This window comes from Lichenostomus cassidix, chromosome 9 (genome assembly GCF_008360975.1).
Source record: "Lichenostomus cassidix isolate B80296 chromosome 9, HeHo_3.0, whole genome shotgun sequence".
NCBI lineage: Eukaryota > Metazoa > Chordata > Aves > Passeriformes > Meliphagidae > Lichenostomus > Lichenostomus cassidix.
This window is the reverse complement of record NC_139490.1, coordinates 6,528,130-6,547,485: the sequence shown is the minus strand read 5'-3', so window position 1 is coordinate 6,547,485 and position 19,356 is coordinate 6,528,130. Positions and strand designations below refer to the sequence as shown.

The following is a 19,356-nucleotide window of genomic DNA, read 5'->3' as shown; positions in this document are numbered from 1 at the left end:
TTAGTTAATTATTTTGCCTTGGGAGGCACTTTATTTTGGTATCAGTAAATTCACTTGTACTAGTCCACTGAGGAGGAATTGCACTGAGGTGCAGTTCAGCCTACAAATGACTGAGGGCAAGGATGTGCCTCCCTGGCTCCACAAAATTTATGCTCACAACGAGCTCCCTGTGCTGTTGCTTCTGATGGAAGCATCTTGTGTCCTTGACCCCATTTCCTAATGCTCGGGGTGTCCTGCAGTGGCACACCCTCAGCTACCCAAGGTATTAAAAAGTTCTTCCCTGTCCTGTTGCTCTTCCCCTCGAGGCCTCACAGCAGGTGAAGCTGTTCATAGTACATGGTGCACATCAGGGGTTGCATTTGAAGAGAAGCATCTGATCTCTTTCATCAGAGGTGCTATGATTTGAATGCTGAAAAGCAGATACCACTAGTATTCTGCATCTGAGTGAACCCAGAATATTCTTTTTCTCTGAATCAACATTTATTAAAAATACAAATAAGTCAGGGAAGTAGACAGCACGTTACCCCCAGTCTCCTGAGATGGCAAGAAGAATCCTCACTCACTCTTTCTGCCCATACCAGGTGCAAGAGCTGATGGCTTTGCTGTGTGTCTGACTGAGAATGGCACAGCTGGGCTCCTGGGGAAGTTCATGTTTGGAATAAAGATGATTCCAGGTTGTGAAGCTGTACTCCTTCTTGGCTGTAGAATTTTGATCTTGGAGGGGAGAGTGAATGGGCATCATGTGCCCTTTGTAACCTGGCATGGGTTGGTGTTGAATCCACTGAGGTTTTCAGTAATTTGTAGGAGGAAAAATCTGCAGCACAGAGACCACCTCTGTTCTTGGCAATCCTTGTAAGCCCTGTCAAAGCAGCCCCAGTATTTGATCTGATACAACCCAAGTTGTTTTCCTGATGCCTGGTAGCACACTGCAAGGTTGTGCTGATGTCTCTCTTCCCTTCACTGAGGACAGGTTTGTAGGATGGAGCCTCTGCTTTGCCAGTGCTGCCAGGCATTTCAGTCCTGTGTTCTGTGCTTCACTGGTCACCTCACTGATAGGCTTAGAAACAATACTTTCCAGCAAGTAAATCTAGTCTGGCTAATGGTCTTTGCACATAACTACCTCTCTTTAACCGTACTGCTGGAGCATCAGAATTATTAGAACAGACACAGATGCATCCAGTTCCAAGCATGTGCTTATCTTCCTGTGTTGCTGTCCTGACTGGTGACATCAGTAAGATGTTCCTACAGGAGTCTGACAGGAGTTCAGAGATGCTGCTTGCAGAGTTAGTGTGAATCTGGAAATGCATCTATGAGAGCTTCCTCCCTACCCACTCAATTTCTCTAGCTTCCTGTGTGCTCATGAAAATAGTGCTTGAAAAAAAGGTACAAATCCCAAGTGGAAGCATTTTTCTCCCAGTTCTGCTAAATACTTGATGGTGGATGATGATCTGAACACTCAGGCTTTTACAGTGGGAGCTGCTGCCAGGCAGTGGACACTGTTGGATACACTTCAATTTAATAGTTGAACTGCACTTAGTTTGTTTACTGTAGTATCTTGGTGTTTATACGTAGCTTAATATCTCAGAGTTTGCTGTTCCAATGTTGTCTACTGGAAAAAAACTTTAATGCTTAAAGCTAGAGTAATGCAGTTCTGAAGTGAACCTGGATTTTGTGGAAGTGTGTGCTGGCTTGAAGGCTGTTCTGCTCTTTGAAGTGTAGCTTGACCTTGAACCACTGACACCTTTCTGCTGAGCAGTAATGCTTAAGGCTTTGCAGATTTAGAACGTGCTGGTGCTGCTAGGGCTTTTCCACTACTAAAAAGACTTTCTTTGAAAAATATGAAGGATCATTGTCCTTTATTCACTTCAGAATTATTTTTAAACAAGACATGTGGGTGAGTGAGAAGGCTTCTGGAGTTTGTCCGTGTAGGAATACGGGGAAGTGTAACACGATTTCAAGCTGTGAAGTTTAACAGCTGTGTAGCTGCTGGTGCAGCATTAGTGGTGAACAGTGCTGATAGGAGTGACATTAATTAGCATTAACTTTATGTGCAGAATGGTCATTGATGATCAGTGCAATGCTACAGCTCATTCTCTAATCTGCTCACAGCTTTACCTATGAATAGAAAAATCCCCCAACTTTGGGTGGTTGTGACTGGCCATGCGTGCTTCCAGTTGTGAATAATGTCACTTTCTTTATGATGAATTATTCTCTGTGAGAATTTCAAGTGACTGTCTACAGAGCACTGAAGTGTGTGGCACATCACAGGGCAGAAGCTGACTTCCCTGCTCAGAAAATTAGAGGTACATCAACTTCCCTGCTAGGAATCTTTATCTCCTGTTAAAAATAGCACACGAGACTACCAAACATTGGCAGGCAGCATGGCTGGCTGGTTTTAGACCTTTGAGAACATGGTTTTGTCTGTGTTACCTTTGAGTAGGTTCTAGAATGAAAAAGGAAAATCGTACTGAAAAGGTTAATATGACACTGTCAGAACTGAAAATGGGGCTATATTTCATAGAGGTACCCCCATTAAAGGCATTAAGATTGTAATTAAACTTGATAGCCTGTAAAGGTATGTGATTAACTTGTGTGCTAAAGCCATGTTTTTAATGCTTACTTTTTAAAATTAGACACGAGTGTTGATGACTTGTATGTTATGCCTGCTGTGCATTAAGCAATGTTATATAGTCTGGCCATCTGAAAAGGGAACGTGGTAGGAAATGGAGTAATCTAGAGAATTCACATATGAATTACAACATCTTTGTAGTTGAGCAGGGGTTTAGGGAAGGGAAAGGTGTGAACCTCAGTTTGCTTACACATAGCTGGAAATACTAGTTAGACCTAAGTCACCCTCCCTCTTACTGATAAGGATGTATTTTGATTTGGAGATGATCCAATTTATGTATGTTTGTGAGTTGATTCTGAAATGGACTTGAAGTGATACCTGTGGGAAGCACAGAGGCTGAGATTCGAAGGAAGTAGATGCATAGTAAGTGAAGATACTTTCCTTCTTTAGCAACAATAAACTTTGTAGCTCTCAAACACTTGTATAAACTGTTAGTCCAAGGATGATTATTTTATTACAGATTGCTATGAACCAGAACTTCTCACTCTTTTAATCTATGAGTGTCATGTTTTATGGATCGCAAAAAGCTTTCCAGAGTCAGTCTTTTAGAGGACATCACTACTGACCTGCAGAGAACCAGTAGCCAGACCAAATAAAGGGGTTTCCCTGGAGGTCTGCAACCTACCAGACACACTGTGACCTTTTTTCCTCGGTTTTTTGGCCATTTTTCAGTGGACTAAATAGGAAGCGTAGACTAACGTTTTGAATAGGTTCTTCTTCCTGCTTCTTTTCCTTCCTTCCTCAATTTTCATTTTGTGAGTAGTAGTCTGACTTGTCTGTCTTCTTTTATAAGCTAGAAGTGTTTTGGCTTTTTAGATAATGTCATGGGACCACCATTATCACCTTTCTGGTGTGCTTTTTCTGTCATGAAAAAATTACAAATAAGTGCCTGGCTTGTTTGTGAGCAATTTACTTGCTGATGTTACTTTCACTGCAAGGATATTGAAGTCTGCATGTGTGTGAATAGACTTAAGAGGTCTCTAGTGGTGTTTGCCTGCACTGCTGTGCTGGGGATAAAAAACCTGAAAACTGATCTGAGGAAACTTTGTTCAACACACTGAAAAAAATCTGGTGCAAAAATCTGATTTGAGAAAAAATTACTAGCCTGAAAGTGTGCCTGCATGTGGTCTTACTGTTAATTGATCTTTTTAAGTTTGCTTTAAGTCCTCTTCTGGATGACAACTGCTTTAGGAAGCTGAGGGCTGTTATCAGCACAGGGGTGCTTTTAGGGATGGTGTGGTCTTTGCTATCCCTTCTCACTCTGTGGGTGCTTTTGAAATTAAAAGATTGTTGTGCCTTGCCTGAGAAAAATATGAGAAAAAAGTGGAGAAAATCTGCTGTGGTCTAGGATTCAAAAATTCCATCTTAATTAAAACCAAGTCTGCCCTGGCTGTCCTGTGCAAGGTGATTGTATCATAGCCCCGTTGAGCCCAGAGGTAAATACTGGAGGACCTACAGCCTCTGCTCTGTGTTGACATCCCAGGGCACAGACTGAGAGATTTCTGGGCGGGTGAGCAGAGGAGGTGCTACAAAACAGGTTTATAAAGTACAGTGGGTGGGTCTGTTGACAGTTGCTTTTATATTCAAAATAGACTTCACTTAATTCTGCTTTTCGTGGTAATTCAGGAATTGAAATCACTTAGGTCTTGCCAAATTCATTAACCCAGGGTACTAAAGGGAATGCCTATTTGGAAGCCTTTCTAAAAGCAGAATAAAGATATATCTATACACAGGTTCTTAGGGTTTTTTTGTTCTGTTTTTTAAAGAGGAGAAAAATAACTTTCAGTATCTCTTTCTTTCCTCTTATTGGCAGGTTTTCTTCACCAGTGGAGTGTGAAAAATAGAGGCTGAAGATGAGTGAGCTGGAGCAGTTACGGCAGGAGGCAGAGCAGCTGCGAAACCAAATCAGAGTAAGAATTGTGAATTGCTTATTTTCCGTGAGAAAGTTCCTCCTTTAAGGGAATAAACTGTAAAGATCTATCCATTGTTCCTGTTTAACTTGTGCAGAGCTTATAGTGTTTTCAGAATATTTGATTAAAAATCAGAAAAGCCATTGGTATAATGAAATGCATTTGTAATATTTCTTGAACAAAATGTTTTGTTTCCTGTTGAAGTTCACTGAGTTTTGGTGCTAGGGGGTGTGTGTGTTTCTGCAGGTTTTATGTTCTGGGTTTTTAAAAACAGAAGGGAGCAGCAAACTTCTAGAAGCTGGGCATGATAGTTTGCCTTAAGGGTCTTAGAAAAGCTTGTTCCTGGGCTAAAAGTGACCCCTGAGAAGCCTGAGGTCAAAGCAGGGAGTGTGAGAGAGCCTTCCAGGGTGGATGTCATTTCCACAAGCACTGTTCCTTGGCTTCCTGTTGAGTTTATTTTTATTAAATGCTGATGCCCCCTTATGTGCTGGATTTTTGTTGTATTTACTCAGTGGAGATAAACCAAGTATGAGCTGTCATGCCCAAAATCAGTTTTCCAGGAATCTTTTGCAACATGCCTTTATAATTCAGTGATGCAGTTTTCAGTAAAGTATAATAAGGATCTTCAAAGTCTGTTTATTTTTAATCAAGATTTTCAAAGCACGAAGCATTCATAAATCTGATTTACATGGGAATGCCTTATTTGCAAACATTCCTGTCACTGAAGAGTCCAGGTTTCTTGGAATATGTTGCTTGCACACAGGCTTTTTTTAGCATGGCATCTGCTGGCAGCAGTTGTTCTGTGGTGTCTCCTGTGAAGTGTGAGGCTGCTTGGTGGTGTCAGCCATGTGCTGAACACATTTCATGTGTCAGGACTTGTGCTGGGGGCAAAAGCTGCTCCATCAGTGCCATCCAAAGAGAGCTCTGTGTCCTGTTGTTCTCACTTAATGCACTGTGGAAAGACAAGGTGGGGATCAGGCAGTGCTGTGGCACTGGGTGCTCCTTCCAGCAGCTCTGTAAAGGATACAAATCATTTTTAGCTGAAAATATTTTTTTTTTCCAATTTAAGCTTTATTATAGAATTGCACTGCTAAAAGGGTGCATAATTCTTCAGTTCTTCTTCCATGTGCTGCATAAAGACTTTATCATTGTTGTATTGAGGGGAGCCAGTTAAGTCTTTGTTCAGTCTTGGTGATCAGTCAGTCTGGTTTCATGCAAAATTGTGTGAAAGAGAGAGTGACCAGGCAAGTCAGAGGGCTTAGACTGTGCTGCAGCAACATTTGCTTCTTTTCAAATTTTGGAGCATAAAAATCTGATTGGCCCTTTATTAGCAACTTCATTTTGTGACTTTAGGTCAATTTAACATTTCCTTTGTAACTCTGCTGCCCAAACTTGTAACTGGATCCATCAGATGGAGCTGAGTAACCATGGTTTGATTGCCTTTGGACTCCCTTGGCTCAGCATTGGCAATTGGTGATTGTTTCTTGGGACCTGAGTGCAGGCTTGGATACCTTGTGCTTAATTCTAACTTCAGATTAACAGGCAATCAAAAATGCTCCTTATGACTTAATGTACATGAAACTTTCTGACCAAATAATTCAATTTCATATTTGTGTAGATGACTGCTTCTCTTGCTTATTAAATCATTGTGCAGTTTTTGTTTGGGATGGGTAAGAGGATAGATACAGGATCTGAGAAAATGGGGGATTTTAAGTGTCCAGAGTATCTACTGGGCTGGTAATTTTCAGTAATTATTTTTGATCCACTCCTAATAAGAGATGAGGTCACTAACAGCATTTGATGTTTCACGTATAGCTAGCATTTTGCTTAGTTTTTGACAACTCTTGGGTTTTATCTGATATTTCCTCTAAAAATACAATCACGAAAAATCAAGGCAAAACCTGAGACTGCAGGAACTTTTAGTGCAGGAAGTTGGAACACTGATCAAGGAATTGCCAGATATCTGTCAGATGACTTGATGGTTCATGTTGATACTTAGTTCTCTCTGTGATGAAGTTCCCATGTGATATATGTGTCCTCACTGTGAGAACTGAAATTGAGGATAATTATTTAATTTAGAAGTGTTACTTACACAGTGACATTCGAGCCAGCCATTTTGGACTAACAACATAAACTATATTTAAAAAAATATGTGTAGTTTGGGGAAAAAACTGCAATCTGAGGTGAGTGCTAGGAAAGTGTGGGGCTGGACACTGATCAAGCAGATAGATTTTTATAACAAATTTTTCACTGTCTCCTGCATGAACTGAGAAAAATCTGCAGTTACAGAGAGGAGCTTTTTTATGTTTTGACACTAATGATTCTGTTATGATGATGCATATGTGGAAATACAGTTTCAATGTAAGAATTAAAATAGCCTGTTGAAACTCTCCTTTTCCTGCAATTTTGCTGATTGTATGGCAAGTATTAGCCTCAAATATAGGAGTTGCTAATAGCTCTTTCTTAAAGAGAGAAAATGCTCTGTTTCATTCAGACTGCATTCAGAATTCATTTTATGTTGAACATCTTTGAGTATTTCTGGTAAATCAAACAAGTAAAGTATTTTAAAATCCAGTGTGTTGCTTCCTGTGGATGAATTAAGTCCTGAGTGCTAAGGGATTTGCTGCTCTGGTATTTTAAACCCCTCCTGATTCCAGACGTCAACATTTTATAAATATTTCTACAGTTCAGACATTATAAAAATAAGTTGAGATGACTTAATCCACTCTCAGGCTTGCTTTTTGGGAGGAGAGCTATAAAGGGTGTTCAAAATAAACATGCACTTAAGAAATGTTAAAGTTGCAATGTCAAGTAACTCTCAAGCAAGAGCTTGAAAAAAATTGAAGATCCCAGCCTGAACGTGTTGAGGCAGCTCCAAAATGTGCAAACAAACGTTTCCATTCCTGCTCCCAAAGGGGACATTGCCATTCCTGCACAGCCTGTGCTTTGGAGGGACACACAACATGCTGGTCAAGAGGCACCATCATGTTTGGGTGGCTGCTTCAGTGGTTACACAGGTTGGAGAAATTGCCAGGAGCTGAGAGGATTCTGTGGCTGCTCCTTTGGTTTGGCTGTTGATACTTTTAATTTCAACTTGTGCTGCACAGTTCCTGCCTAATTTCAAGGCAGTTTAAACCCTGTTTAACTTGTGCTGCATGGTTCCTGTCTAATTTCAAGGCGGTTTAAGCCCTGTTTCTCAGGAGGAGGTGCTGACCATGTGCCTGTTGCTGTGTTCTGAGGATGGGGCCTGATCTGCAGGAGAGCAGAGCAGTCACAGCTGTGACTAAATCCAGGTCTTGCACAATCAGAGTGTTGCAGGTGAGGCTCAGTGGCACTCACCTGTGTCAGAGGTTCAGTCTGGGACTCTGATTATGCAAATGAAAGGCAAGTCTGTTTTCCAGGTTGGGTTGAATCACATGCAGGAAACAAGTCCTGTGTCTGTAGAGTCTGAGATAAGGAAAAAAAGCCATGGAGTGTCTGTATAGAGATCTGAGCACCACCCATTCCATGAAATGAGTGAGGCTGTTACTGGGCCATTTTTTGTCTTTCAGTTTGTATCAAGTACATCACCACTTTAAGCTTTGGTAATCCTGCTGTCTGTCCTGCTGCCCGATGCTGCCTGTTGATTTTCACCCTGCCTCTCCCAACCAGCAGGGGGGTTAATTTCTGCAAGAGTTTCCTGTGGCACAGAGCTTGCTAATCCTCTGTAATATGTGGTTGCTTTTCCAGGTGGATCAGTTCTTCCCTTGTGCTCAGCACACCCTGAGCAAGCACATCCACCCCAGGGAAGGAATACAGGGAAAAGGGTAGGCACTGGGACTTCAGGATGGCTCCAAATGCCTTTGAATCCCATAGTGTGTAGAAAGGGAGATTCAAAGGCTGCTGGGGCATGGCCCTTCTTAAATCCCTCTTCCTCTGCTACCCCTCGTTGTGTGCCATTGCTTTTTAGATTCCTTCAACAATAAAACAGTAAAACATTAGGATGACAGAAGGAATACTGGCATGTCAGTTGTTGGTGGTGTGTGCCTTTGAGTGTGTTGAAATTTAGCTCAAGAGTTACTTTTCCTTTAGACACTCTCAGTTGATGCTCAGTGTTGCCTTTCCAATTCAACTTGTTCCATTCTTTTGTTTCAGGATGCCAGGAAAGCATGTAGTGACACAACTCTTGCTCAGGTATGTTCCTGTTCTTTGTATGGACTGTTACTTGATAGATAAAAAAATAAAAATATCAGTTTGTGACTGTAACATGTTCCTATTCAGTAACTGAAAGAATAAAATGAAAGAAGCCTTTGGAAATGTACGGTGTATTTATAGTTATTTAAAACAAAACAAAGCCCCAGCAGAAAAACCCAAATAAACAAAACAGCAAAAAACCCAACCAGTCAAAAGCCTCTCCACCATCTTAATGGATCCTGCTTCCAGTTTACCTTTTAAGTAGAGGATGTTTATTGTGTTAAATATATTTAGAAAGACTTTAATAGACATCTTTTAGCACTTTTTTGGAAACAGAATTATTTTGCATTTAAAGTTCTTCCATGCTTTAAAAAGTAACAGTGCAATAAATACTGGAGCATTTTCTTTCATTGGTTTAAATGGAAAACTTTTATATTTAATAACCTGAAATTGTATAATGTAGTAGTATTTTCAAAAAGCTTCCTGAAGTTTCATTGTAGCCATTGTGAAGTGTGTTATATCTGTCTTCTGTAGAATCTGTTTGTGTCAGTGTTGCTGGGTGTACACACCAGTATCCTATTTTATATGGTTTTTGTTGCGTGCCAAGACAGATAATACTCTATCAAAGTTCAAATGTATTTTTGTTATCTTGTACATTAAAAATAGCTCCCATTATCTCCGGGGTTTGTTTTGTTTATTTTTAGATCACAACAAGTCTGGACTCAGTGGGTCGAATCCAAATGCGAACCAGGCGCACGCTCCGAGGTCACTTAGCCAAAATCTATGCCATGCACTGGGGATCTGACTCCAGGTTTGTACAGGGCAGCCATAAACCTGGCCTTTGGAGATCAGACTGGCAGCTTGGGGTTTAACATCAGGTTCTGGGAGCCTCAGGGAGTGGTGTTGCTGCCCTTGCAGAGGATCACAGACCACCACTGGCTTGTTCTTGCTGTAGATATTATGCCTTCTTTCAAATTTAACTGAAGTTTTTGAGTCTTTTTAAGTAAAAGAAGGTATGTGATGAGGCATATTTTTTTGAATGTTGGATATTATATTTTCCAAGGTGTTGAATAATTATGTAACTTCTGTGGTAGGGATTTAAAAACTTTGCAGACAAATTTTATTTCATTGAAATTTTGTAAATAGTGGGAGAAGTAACTTAGATTTTTTGTTTTGCTGCCTTTAGAGCAATTGATGGTGAGGTGTAAACACTGCTTTGTGGTTTGGTCTGTGTTGTGTCCTCCAGAAAGGAATTAATCTAGAATCTGTTCTCAAGATTTATTTTTGCCTAAATTCCTTATTTCCTTTTGTGTAATTGTGTACTTACATGAATAATGAAAGCAGTTATGGGGAGATTTCATAAAACATGTTTTCAACAAGTGGTTTGCTTGTGTTCATTTTTAATCACGAGTCCCCGTGTGATTCCTCAGTCAGGTAATATGGAAGTCTAGACCTTTGCAGAGTTTTTCCAACAAATGCACCCTTCCAATAAATAGGAAAAAGCAGAGGGTAATAAAGAAATTATGTAACTTCTGAATCACTTGGTAATCATGCATGATGTATGTCTATTTTGAGATTTTTTATTTGTTTTATATTAACATATTTTATTTTGTGTTCATATTCAGGCTACTAGTCAGTGCATCTCAAGATGGAAAATTAATTATTTGGGATAGTTATACAACAAATAAGGTAGTTATTTATAATCCTTGTCAATAATTCATGTATAAGTTGTGTGTTTGAGCGGGCTTGTGTCTATTTTTTCCTATGGTTGAAAGTCAAAAATCAAAAGCAGTCTTTCTCACTGAGACATAAATCTCTTTTTGCTCCTTTCATGGCTAGGTGAGCACTAGTGATGTGTTGCAGGTTGTGTCTGTGAAGTAGGTAATTACTTAGTAGTGTTGAACATTTTCACTCTTGCTTTGGTAGTGCAGTAGCTGTAGCTATCTGCCTGTGTAGTGTTGCTTCTGAGACTAATTTGGTTTTGAAATTTGGAAATACACAACTTCAGAATTTACAAGAGTGCTTTGGGTTTGAGGGCAGAGAAGGAAGAAGGAAGAAAAAAAAGATGTTAAGAAAAAGCTTTGGTATTATGGAGTGGAGCTCTGCTTCTATAAACTCTCCAGTCACCATGGGTACAACCATCCTGCTCACAGCCTATAGTTCAAAGATGTAAAGCAGTTGGACAGAGAAATCTAACTAGAATAAACAAATGTTGTAAATGTTTAAGTTCATGATAGCTTTGCCATGAAATAATGTACTGAAGTTCTGTATATCTGCCCTGCAGTTACTGCTGGTGTCTGTCAGCCAGGGCTGTGTGGATGTGTAAAATGAAATGAGTTGTTTGTAATATGCTGCAAACCCAAACAGTGGCACTTGGGCTGCTCAGTGCCCGTGGTGTTGCTGTGCTCTGACACTCTGTGTCCCTGCAGATGCACGCCATCCCCCTGAGGTCCTCCTGGGTGATGACCTGTGCCTACGCTCCCTCTGGCAACTACGTGGCCTGCGGAGGTTTGGACAACATCTGCTCCATCTACAACCTCAAAACCAGGGAGGGCAACGTGCGAGTGAGCCGGGAGCTGCCGGGGCACACAGGTCAGCCTGCTCTGCCTTCCCCTGGCTGGGTTGCTGCACCGAGGGAAATGGTCCTGCTTTGAGCTGGGCAGTGCTTGTGCTGGTTATGGACTGGCTGTGGGAGAGCTTGGATGCTGTTCTTGCATTTTAACCTTCAGGCATTACTCCTGGGTCAAAACCTTACAGAACTGTTTTGTTTTTAGGATACTTGTCCTGTTGTCGCTTCCTAGATGACAACCAAATTGTCACTAGCTCAGGAGACACCACTTGGTGAGTTTTTGAGCTCTGTTGGCCTTCCCCCACCTCCTCTTTCTTCTTTTTTTCTCTCTCCAGTGCCTCAATTTGTATTTAAATCTTGAATCTGAAACAATGATAGATACTGCGTTAATGCTGTCACTTTATCTGCAGTGCTTTGTGGGATATTGAAACTGGCCAGCAGACCACCACATTCACTGGGCACACTGGGGATGTGATGAGCCTCTCTCTAAGTCCAGACATGAGGACTTTTGTTTCGGGTGCCTGCGATGCCTCCTCGAAGCTTTGGGATATCCGCGATGGAATGTGCAGGCAGTCGTTCACAGGGCACGTGTCAGACATCAATGCAGTTTGTGTAAGTGATCCTCCTATTTCCCTGTGGGAAGAAAGGGGGAGGATAAAGGCTACATTTGCATGAATTCAGCTTAGCGTCTGCTGAGCTACTTTGATTTAAAATCAATTAGTTAGGGTAGAGAATGTTAAATTGTATGTAACGGAGAAGGTATTGTAATAACTTACAATCTGCTTTGTAACTGCATTATTATTGCCCTAATCTGTGATGCATTGAGCTGCTCCTGGAATAGTTTCACCTGTGTTTTTGCTCAGCAAGTGAGACATCACTTTTTTTAAGAAGAATGAACTAGGGAAACTTTGAAGTGTGGCAATGTGTTAAAACTGCAGATTAAAAATTGTAGATTAACGTATTATGCTGAGAAGGTGCAACACAGCCAAGCATCCTCATCTTAAAGGTTTTTTGTTGAACAAAAAGAGCTTCCAGCAAAATATTCTGGAATTCAAAGTTAAAATCAGTATTGATGTTGAATATTCCTTGGAATAATTTGGTAATATTTAGAAACTGGATTATATTTCCTCTCTGTCATAGTAACACTATGTTCTGATCTGCAAGATCCAAGCTCTGGTAAATAGGGAAAGAAATCTAAGTCAAAGCTGCATCTGTTTTTAATAAACATGAAGAATTGTTAAGACTGAGAAAATACCAAGCACATGACCAGTACAAAAATGCAGTTCCTATACTTAGACCTGGACCCTGAGATGTGCTGGGCTCTCTCCATTCCCATTTCAATCAATATCACTGTTGAGAGAATAATTCGGAATTGGAGTAGATTTTGTTCAGGAAATTGAATTGCTTGTTTGCAGTATTCTGTCTTGGCTGAGCCAACCTGGCTGACCAGCTCAGGATGGAACATTGTGTTCCACTTCAGCCAGGATGAGCAGAACTGGGGTTTGCTTCATTTTGTAGGAGTCAATGGCATCCCCTGTCACTCCTGTTATACACACAGGAAACGCCTGGGTGCAGTTCCAATCACTCAGGTGTCCCCAGTGCTGTTCCAGAGGTGTTCCCTTGCATAGCTGTGTATGTGCATTCTTTAACATGCAAATATTTCTTTAAAGTAAAACATTCTGCCTTTGGTCACCCTGATAAAACAATCCTGCGACGTTCTTAAACTAACACATGCCCATCATGTATTTTCCTGGTGTCAAACTCTTGTGTCTCAATTAAAACTTGCAGTTTTTCCCTAACGGACACGCGTTTGCCACGGGCTCTGACGATGCCACGTGCCGGCTGTTCGACCTGCGGGCGGATCAGGAGCTGATGATGTATTCCCACGACAACATCATCTGTGGCATCACCTCGGTAGCCTTCTCCAAGAGCGGCCGCCTGCTGCTCGCGGGATACGACGACTTCAACTGCAACGTGTGGGACACCCTCAAAGGGGAGAGGGCAGGTGAGGACACAGCTGCTGGCAGCTCTCTGGGGCCTCAACAACCAAAATCTGCAGAGTGCAGAGCCAGGGCAGTGCCAGTGCTGGTGGTGATGGTGTGGAATCTGCTCCATTCCTCTTAATGCTGTTTTCTTTTGGAATGGCATCCTTTCAGTGCGTTGGGTTGTGTCTTCCAGATGTTACACTGCATTTTGGTTCCATCTCTGGGGTGTGAGCAGTAGATGAGTCAGGAGAACAGGCCTTTTCCTGGGCTTTACAGATCTGTGTGCTGGGAGATCCCAGCTCTTGAGGCTGAGGAATGCTGTCCAAAATTGCATCTACAGAAAATGTATTTCACTGAAGTGTATGGGATTAAGTAATGCAAAATTACACATTTGCACTGACTTTTGCACCCAGAAGTGGTATTAACTCAGATGTAGTTACACGAGTCTTTTTGCTTTGCACTCCCTGCTGTTGGGAGAGAGGGGAAGTGGAAACTTCTGGTCCTTGAATTAGTCACTTTTGTCAAGACACAGCATGTTTATAGCACAGCTGTTTCTTTCTCACTCTTACAGTAACTTAAATGCTGGGGCCTGGTTCAGTTCTGAACATCAGTTCTGCTGTCCAGACTGAAAATAGATCCTTTTCCTTAGTTCTGCTAGACCCGGATGGGGAACTTTGGGAGAGCAGACAAGGGCAAGAAGGGGTAGAGGGAAAGCAGAACCAAAGCAGGAAAGAAGCAGAATAGTGCTGGTCTTCTGATGGTTACAATATGTGGGGAAATTTTAATCCCTAGGATTTGCACAACTTGGGAAACTCAAGGTAGTTAATGTATCTGGGGCTCTGTCAGGAGACATCACTTGTGACTTTGGAAGTGCTTGATGGCTGAAATTGCGGACAACACTGCAGATAATGGGGGAAAACAGGTAGAGAGCCTGAGAAGGGAGGACATCTTTGGGACAGGAAGGAGAAGTCATAGGGGCAGAGAGAAACATGGAGGCAATATTGTGCGTGTATTTTTTTTACTTACCTTATTGTTGGGTTTTTTGATAAGGCTGTTACAGTCTGTATGGTTCTTCAGGGTAAAGACAAAAAGGAGGGTTAAGATCTTGCCTTGCATCTTCTTTAGTAAATTTAAGACTTACCTGGGAGAGCAGAGTAACAACTGAAGTGCTTGACATCCTGCAGACACTAAACTTCCCTTGCTTCTTCTTTTCCAGGTGTCCTTGCTGGCCATGACAACCGTGTCAGCTGTTTAGGTGTTACTGATGACGGCATGGCTGTAGCTACAGGGTCTTGGGACAGTTTTCTCAGAATCTGGAATTAACTGGGAGCCAAACATGTACATTCTCCATTTGAGATCTGGAGAGATCAATGCTGCAGCCTATAGCTGTGAAATAACATTTCTACCTTGTATTTGCAGGTGAAGTTTTTCTATTCACTGATTATTACACAAAAAGGCTTTCTGTAAACTAGAAAAAAAATCAAGTGAAGAAATAGGGGAGGGGGGAAGAAATCACTGACTTTTTAAAAGGGGCCAGCACACATAATCATGGTGACCGACAAACTAAGAGCCAGTCTTTTTGTTTTGGTGGTTTGGTTAGATTGTCCTTGAAGGGTTTTTTGCTTGTGCTCAGTCTGCTAATCCTGTACTTTTTTTTGTACATAACAGAATATACACATTATAGCAGCCAATCATGTAACATTTGTCTGTATGTAAAGAAATATGTTTGCATTTTTTAAGGAACTACATTTATAGCTTTGCTTTTAACCCGAGATGTCACTTCTGAGTTTTGTAGTGGGTGAACTAGATTGCTGTTTTAAATGTTTTTGTGAATTTACTGTAGATAAAGTGAAGCCAATGGTATGTATGTGTTTTTTATAATGGAAGGCATTTGTATTTTTTAAAGGCCCTGGAGACTCCCAGTTAATACCTACCGCCTTATTCACTCACTTCTTGACCTGCTTGCCTATTTTTGATCAGGAGGGTTCTTTCTTCAAGCCAGTGGTTCCTGGTTCATCTGTTGGCAGTCATGACCTCCAAACACCAAGGAGTTAATGCCAGGTAGACTTGCACCAACAGCAGAAATAATTGGAAAATAAAAGAAATCCAGTTCCAGAAGTTGTAGCTTCCTCCCTGCAGGTTTTTGCATCAGTTATTCCATGCAGTCCATGGGTACAGAAGCCAAGTGGCTGAGTGCTTTCCCTTTGGTCAGCTCAGCTCTGGCCAAGCAGGTGGGCTTGGCCCATCACAGGCTCCTGCTGATCTGCACTCACAGTGACTTGGCTGCTGCTCAGAGCCCAGAGCAGTGTCTCTGTAGAGCTTGCTCATTCCACACCAACTGAGAAATTCAGGAGGACTTTGCTTAAATTCCTAAAGAGGATTTAACTGTGCAGTTAATTGCTTGTAATTGCCCTTCAAATTCAGGGGTTGCCAAAGCACACCACAGCCGAAAGTGCTTGTCAGTTCAGTGCAGTGTGAATTACCAAAGGAATTGTGTAACTAAACTGCACCTGGGTGACCCCTGAGAACTCCCCAGGAGAGCCTTAGGGCTGTGCTTGTTCTGCTGTGGTCACCAAGGGCTGTGCCAAGGGGGTTTCTAGATGCCAGTTGTTCTGCAGCTCTGACACTGTAAATCGCCATTTCTGCTCCTTTCCTGATTTGATTCTGATGTCAGTTGCTTATAAATCTGACCAAGTACAGTTGAGTGCAGAGATGGGAAAATCAAGTGACTGATGTCCATTTGAAACTGCCCAGGGAGGTTGCTTAACTTTTTGGTGCCTGGCAGCATGTCTGCACTCACAGTGGATGTTCCCTTGGGAATCTGAACGTCTGTGGCTATTTTGGACCAGGGGATAAGGTCTATTGGCTTCTCTTAAGTGACTTGTTTTAAAGACAAGGTGAATTTCAAATCATCAGGTTGGAAGATGATGTTAGTCATCATTCATTGGAACTGATGGGGAGTCTGGGTGTCTCTGGGTCAGGTAGTAAAGAGAAGGGCCTGGAATCCTGTAGTATATCCAAATGGATTTCTGGCTGAGATGACTATTTGTCAAGTTTGTGACATTTTTTAATCCTAAATTTCAGTACTTCCAGACTGTGCCTGTAAACTTGCCATGTCTATAGTGGTGAAGGTGCCAATAAATGTACCAGTCAATCATGGTAAATTCACTTTTAAAATAAAAAAAAGGCATTTCTTATACTGGAGAAGGAACATCTCCTAACAGCAGCCTGTGGTATAGGACCAAAATCCCACTGTATTGTGTCTCACAGGAATTCCTCAGTGTTTTGCTTTGTGATCTGTCTGCATTAACAGAACTATTAAGGAATTCTTGTAACTCTCTTAAGTGAGCAGCTCTTTGGGATCTTGCAGACTCAGTTTATTTTTTAGTGGTGCACTTATTTTTTTTTTTTTAACTCACAGCTGCCTTGAGTGAATCATTCTGGAAATTTGTTACTAAGGAATTTTAAGAAAATATTCTTTTTCTAAAAAATTTTTTTCCATAGAAGTGTGTTTTGAACCAATTTCCTAGTCAACACCTTTGCCAAGACAGGTGCCATTTTTACATTCTGGTATTAAAACTGGTTTCTACTTGTGAAACTCCAAAACCAATTTTACAGCTGTATATAACTTTTCTTACCAGTTCAGGTAGCCTGTAACAGTGGTAATGGCTCTTGTACAGGTATTACTGCAGATAACTTCACTGTCATTGTTGGATGGCTGTTGCCTCTTGGATTCAGCTGCTTTTAAAATAAATACCAAGGAATGCCAACTACTTGCTGAGGTGTCCAATGGCATCACAGAGCTCTGCCTGCCTCTGTTCCTCAGTCACCCCAGGTCTGAGGGGCTCCTGTGTCAGCACATGAAACCTAGAAGAAGCCTGAGCACAGCTAGGGAAATGGCATCTGGTGTGTCTTTGGGGCTTGTAGGAAGCCTGTGAAGATCCTGCCCTGGTGATGATTGCTGTTCCATTGCTGCCCTGGCCATGGGTTATTTTCAAGCCTGCAGATTTCAGTATCTCAGGTGCTGTGTGATGCCACAGAATGACTCAGGCTGTGGCGTTCTCTTCTTCAAATGGCTGGCAGGGACCTCTCGAGGTTGAGGCTCCAGCTAAAATGGAGGTGGCTTTTATAGTAAAAGCTCAAACTCCTCCTAAAAGAAGGTAATAAAATAACCCTTGATAGATTTTACTTAAAAGGTTTTGCCCCAGCTTTGAATTTCAAAGAAACTGGTGTGTGCCTGCAGTTGACGTGGGCCCAGGTGTGCAGCTTGTGTGATTTCTGACTCTGCACTGCGACAGCCAACTCACTTGCAGCAGGTCTTGCAACACTAGTGGGCACATCTTCACTGGCTTTAGAAGTTTGTAGCCAAACGACATCCCTAGCTGAATTTCAAATAAGTTGTGTCATTACAGAACAGGAGTAGCCAAGAGCATTGTGCCAAACAGTGGCAGAGTAACTCTTGCCCAGCTTCTCTTGTAAAGGCAATTGGTTATGGCTCAGGAAGCAGAACCATGTGCTTGGTGTAACAAGATTTATTTTATTCTGGTAGAGTTTGTCAGCATTTTCTAATGTGATTTAACTTTGCAATAGAGAGTGCTCCCTTCAGGCAAGTGCCCAGCCTGGGCATGTTCCCACGTAGCCTTGGATGGCTGTTTATTGGTGGAGAAAGTGGTTGAGATTCTGGAAACCGCAAAAAGCTGCTGTGGCTTTGTGCTGATGGTGACTTGTGTCCTTCATGGGGCTTGGTTCCATCTGTCTGCAGCCCTTTGCTGTCCTCTGCTGTGCTAACTGCAGACCCATGGCAGTGCCTGGCAGAGCCGATAGCTCCTTGCATTGACAGGATCTGTACCATTCCAGAGGGAACATGAATTCAAGAGGCTTTTCCCTGCTGCAGGACAGGGCTGACCTTGCCTTGGCAAAGCTGAGCTGGTGCAGCTTCAGGTCCCAGTGTGTCCTTACTGTAGTGCATGGGTTGGAAGTAGCTGACTCCTTACTTCAGTTGTGTAACTGCTCATCCCACGATGAAGTTCACATTAATTACTTTAAGGTGGATTGAAAACATTGTGAAAACATTCCAAGAGTTGTAGTCTGTCCTCTTTGGGGACACTGTCACCTCCACTAGGTTTAGTGCTGTGCTTTAAGATGTTGGTGAGAGTATTGGCTAATTGGACTAGTTGGTATCAATGGTTGTGTAGCAGAATGGCTGGTTTTGAGATAGCATTTCCTGTACAAGTACTTAGCATGGGTTGATGGTGCACTGTGTATCCAGTACTCTGGCATGCATGCTGGTCACACTCCTCCTACACTTCAGAGGCACCAGAGCCTTTTATCCAATTGCTGGTTATGTAAAATACATGCAGAATGTTAATGCAGTGTTGTTATGGTAAATGTGTGAACAGTGTTACTAATTGATATAACTGATAACAGATTACATGTGCCTGACATTCTTATACCACACAGTATGTTTAGGTTTTAACTAATATGGACTTCGGTGGAATAGTCTTAGGTATTTCAAGCCTTTGTTTTACTTACACAATGGTGCTCTCTTTGTGTTTTTCTTTTTTTTTTTTTAAATAAAAGCATCTGAACACTTGCAGTACATATTACATCCAAAGGAGTCCAAAGCAAAATGCTTCTAAACATGCCTGATTTTACTTTGCCTTCAGTTCCCAGCATCTCTCATCAGCTTGTTTTGTTTTGTTTTTACTTGTTGCTGACTACTTTGGAAAACTTCAGTAATGTTACCAATTATGAAGTGATTCTGCACTGCCTTTGGATTGTGTATGTATTCAGAAACAGTCTTAAAGCTTTTATTTAAGCTATTAAAAAACCAGGGACTTGTGCCATTTGTTCTTTAACAGTGCTGTTGTAAAAAGACTTCCCTGTGACAAAAAAATCACTTGCTATGAACTTTGTTTATAGCTTTTTTTTTTTCCCCACGATGGATCTTTTTCTTTGTATTTGTACAGTGGCTCAGTGAAAGATGTTGCCATGAGTTGATATTGTAACCAATAAACAAGTGCTTTTAACCAGCCTGGGTCAGCTGTCACTTGTATTCAAGCAGCCTCTGCAGGTGTCTCTGGGGTGGGG

The 19,356-nt window shown here is 41.7% G+C and overlaps 1 protein-coding gene across 1 annotated transcript in view; it reads left to right on the top strand.

Moving 5' to 3' along the window:
- The window catches only part of GNB4 (G protein subunit beta 4), a 30,700-nt gene extending 11,402 nt beyond the window's left edge, over positions 1–19,298 (top strand). The window contains exons 2-10 of the mRNA XM_085069083.1: positions 4,443–4,539; positions 8,674–8,712; positions 9,417–9,523; positions 10,338–10,401; positions 11,142–11,304; positions 11,487–11,553; positions 11,692–11,893; positions 13,070–13,286; positions 14,483–19,298. Coding sequence (XP_084925209.1) covers positions 4,483–4,539; positions 8,674–8,712; positions 9,417–9,523; positions 10,338–10,401; positions 11,142–11,304; positions 11,487–11,553; positions 11,692–11,893; positions 13,070–13,286; positions 14,483–14,589 — 1,023 coding nt within the window. The 5' untranslated portion in view covers positions 4,443–4,482 and the 3' untranslated portion in view covers positions 14,590–19,298. The remainder of the gene's footprint in view (positions 1–4,442; positions 4,540–8,673; positions 8,713–9,416; positions 9,524–10,337; positions 10,402–11,141; positions 11,305–11,486; positions 11,554–11,691; positions 11,894–13,069; positions 13,287–14,482) is intronic.
- The last annotated feature ends 58 nt before the right edge of the window (positions 19,299–19,356 follow it).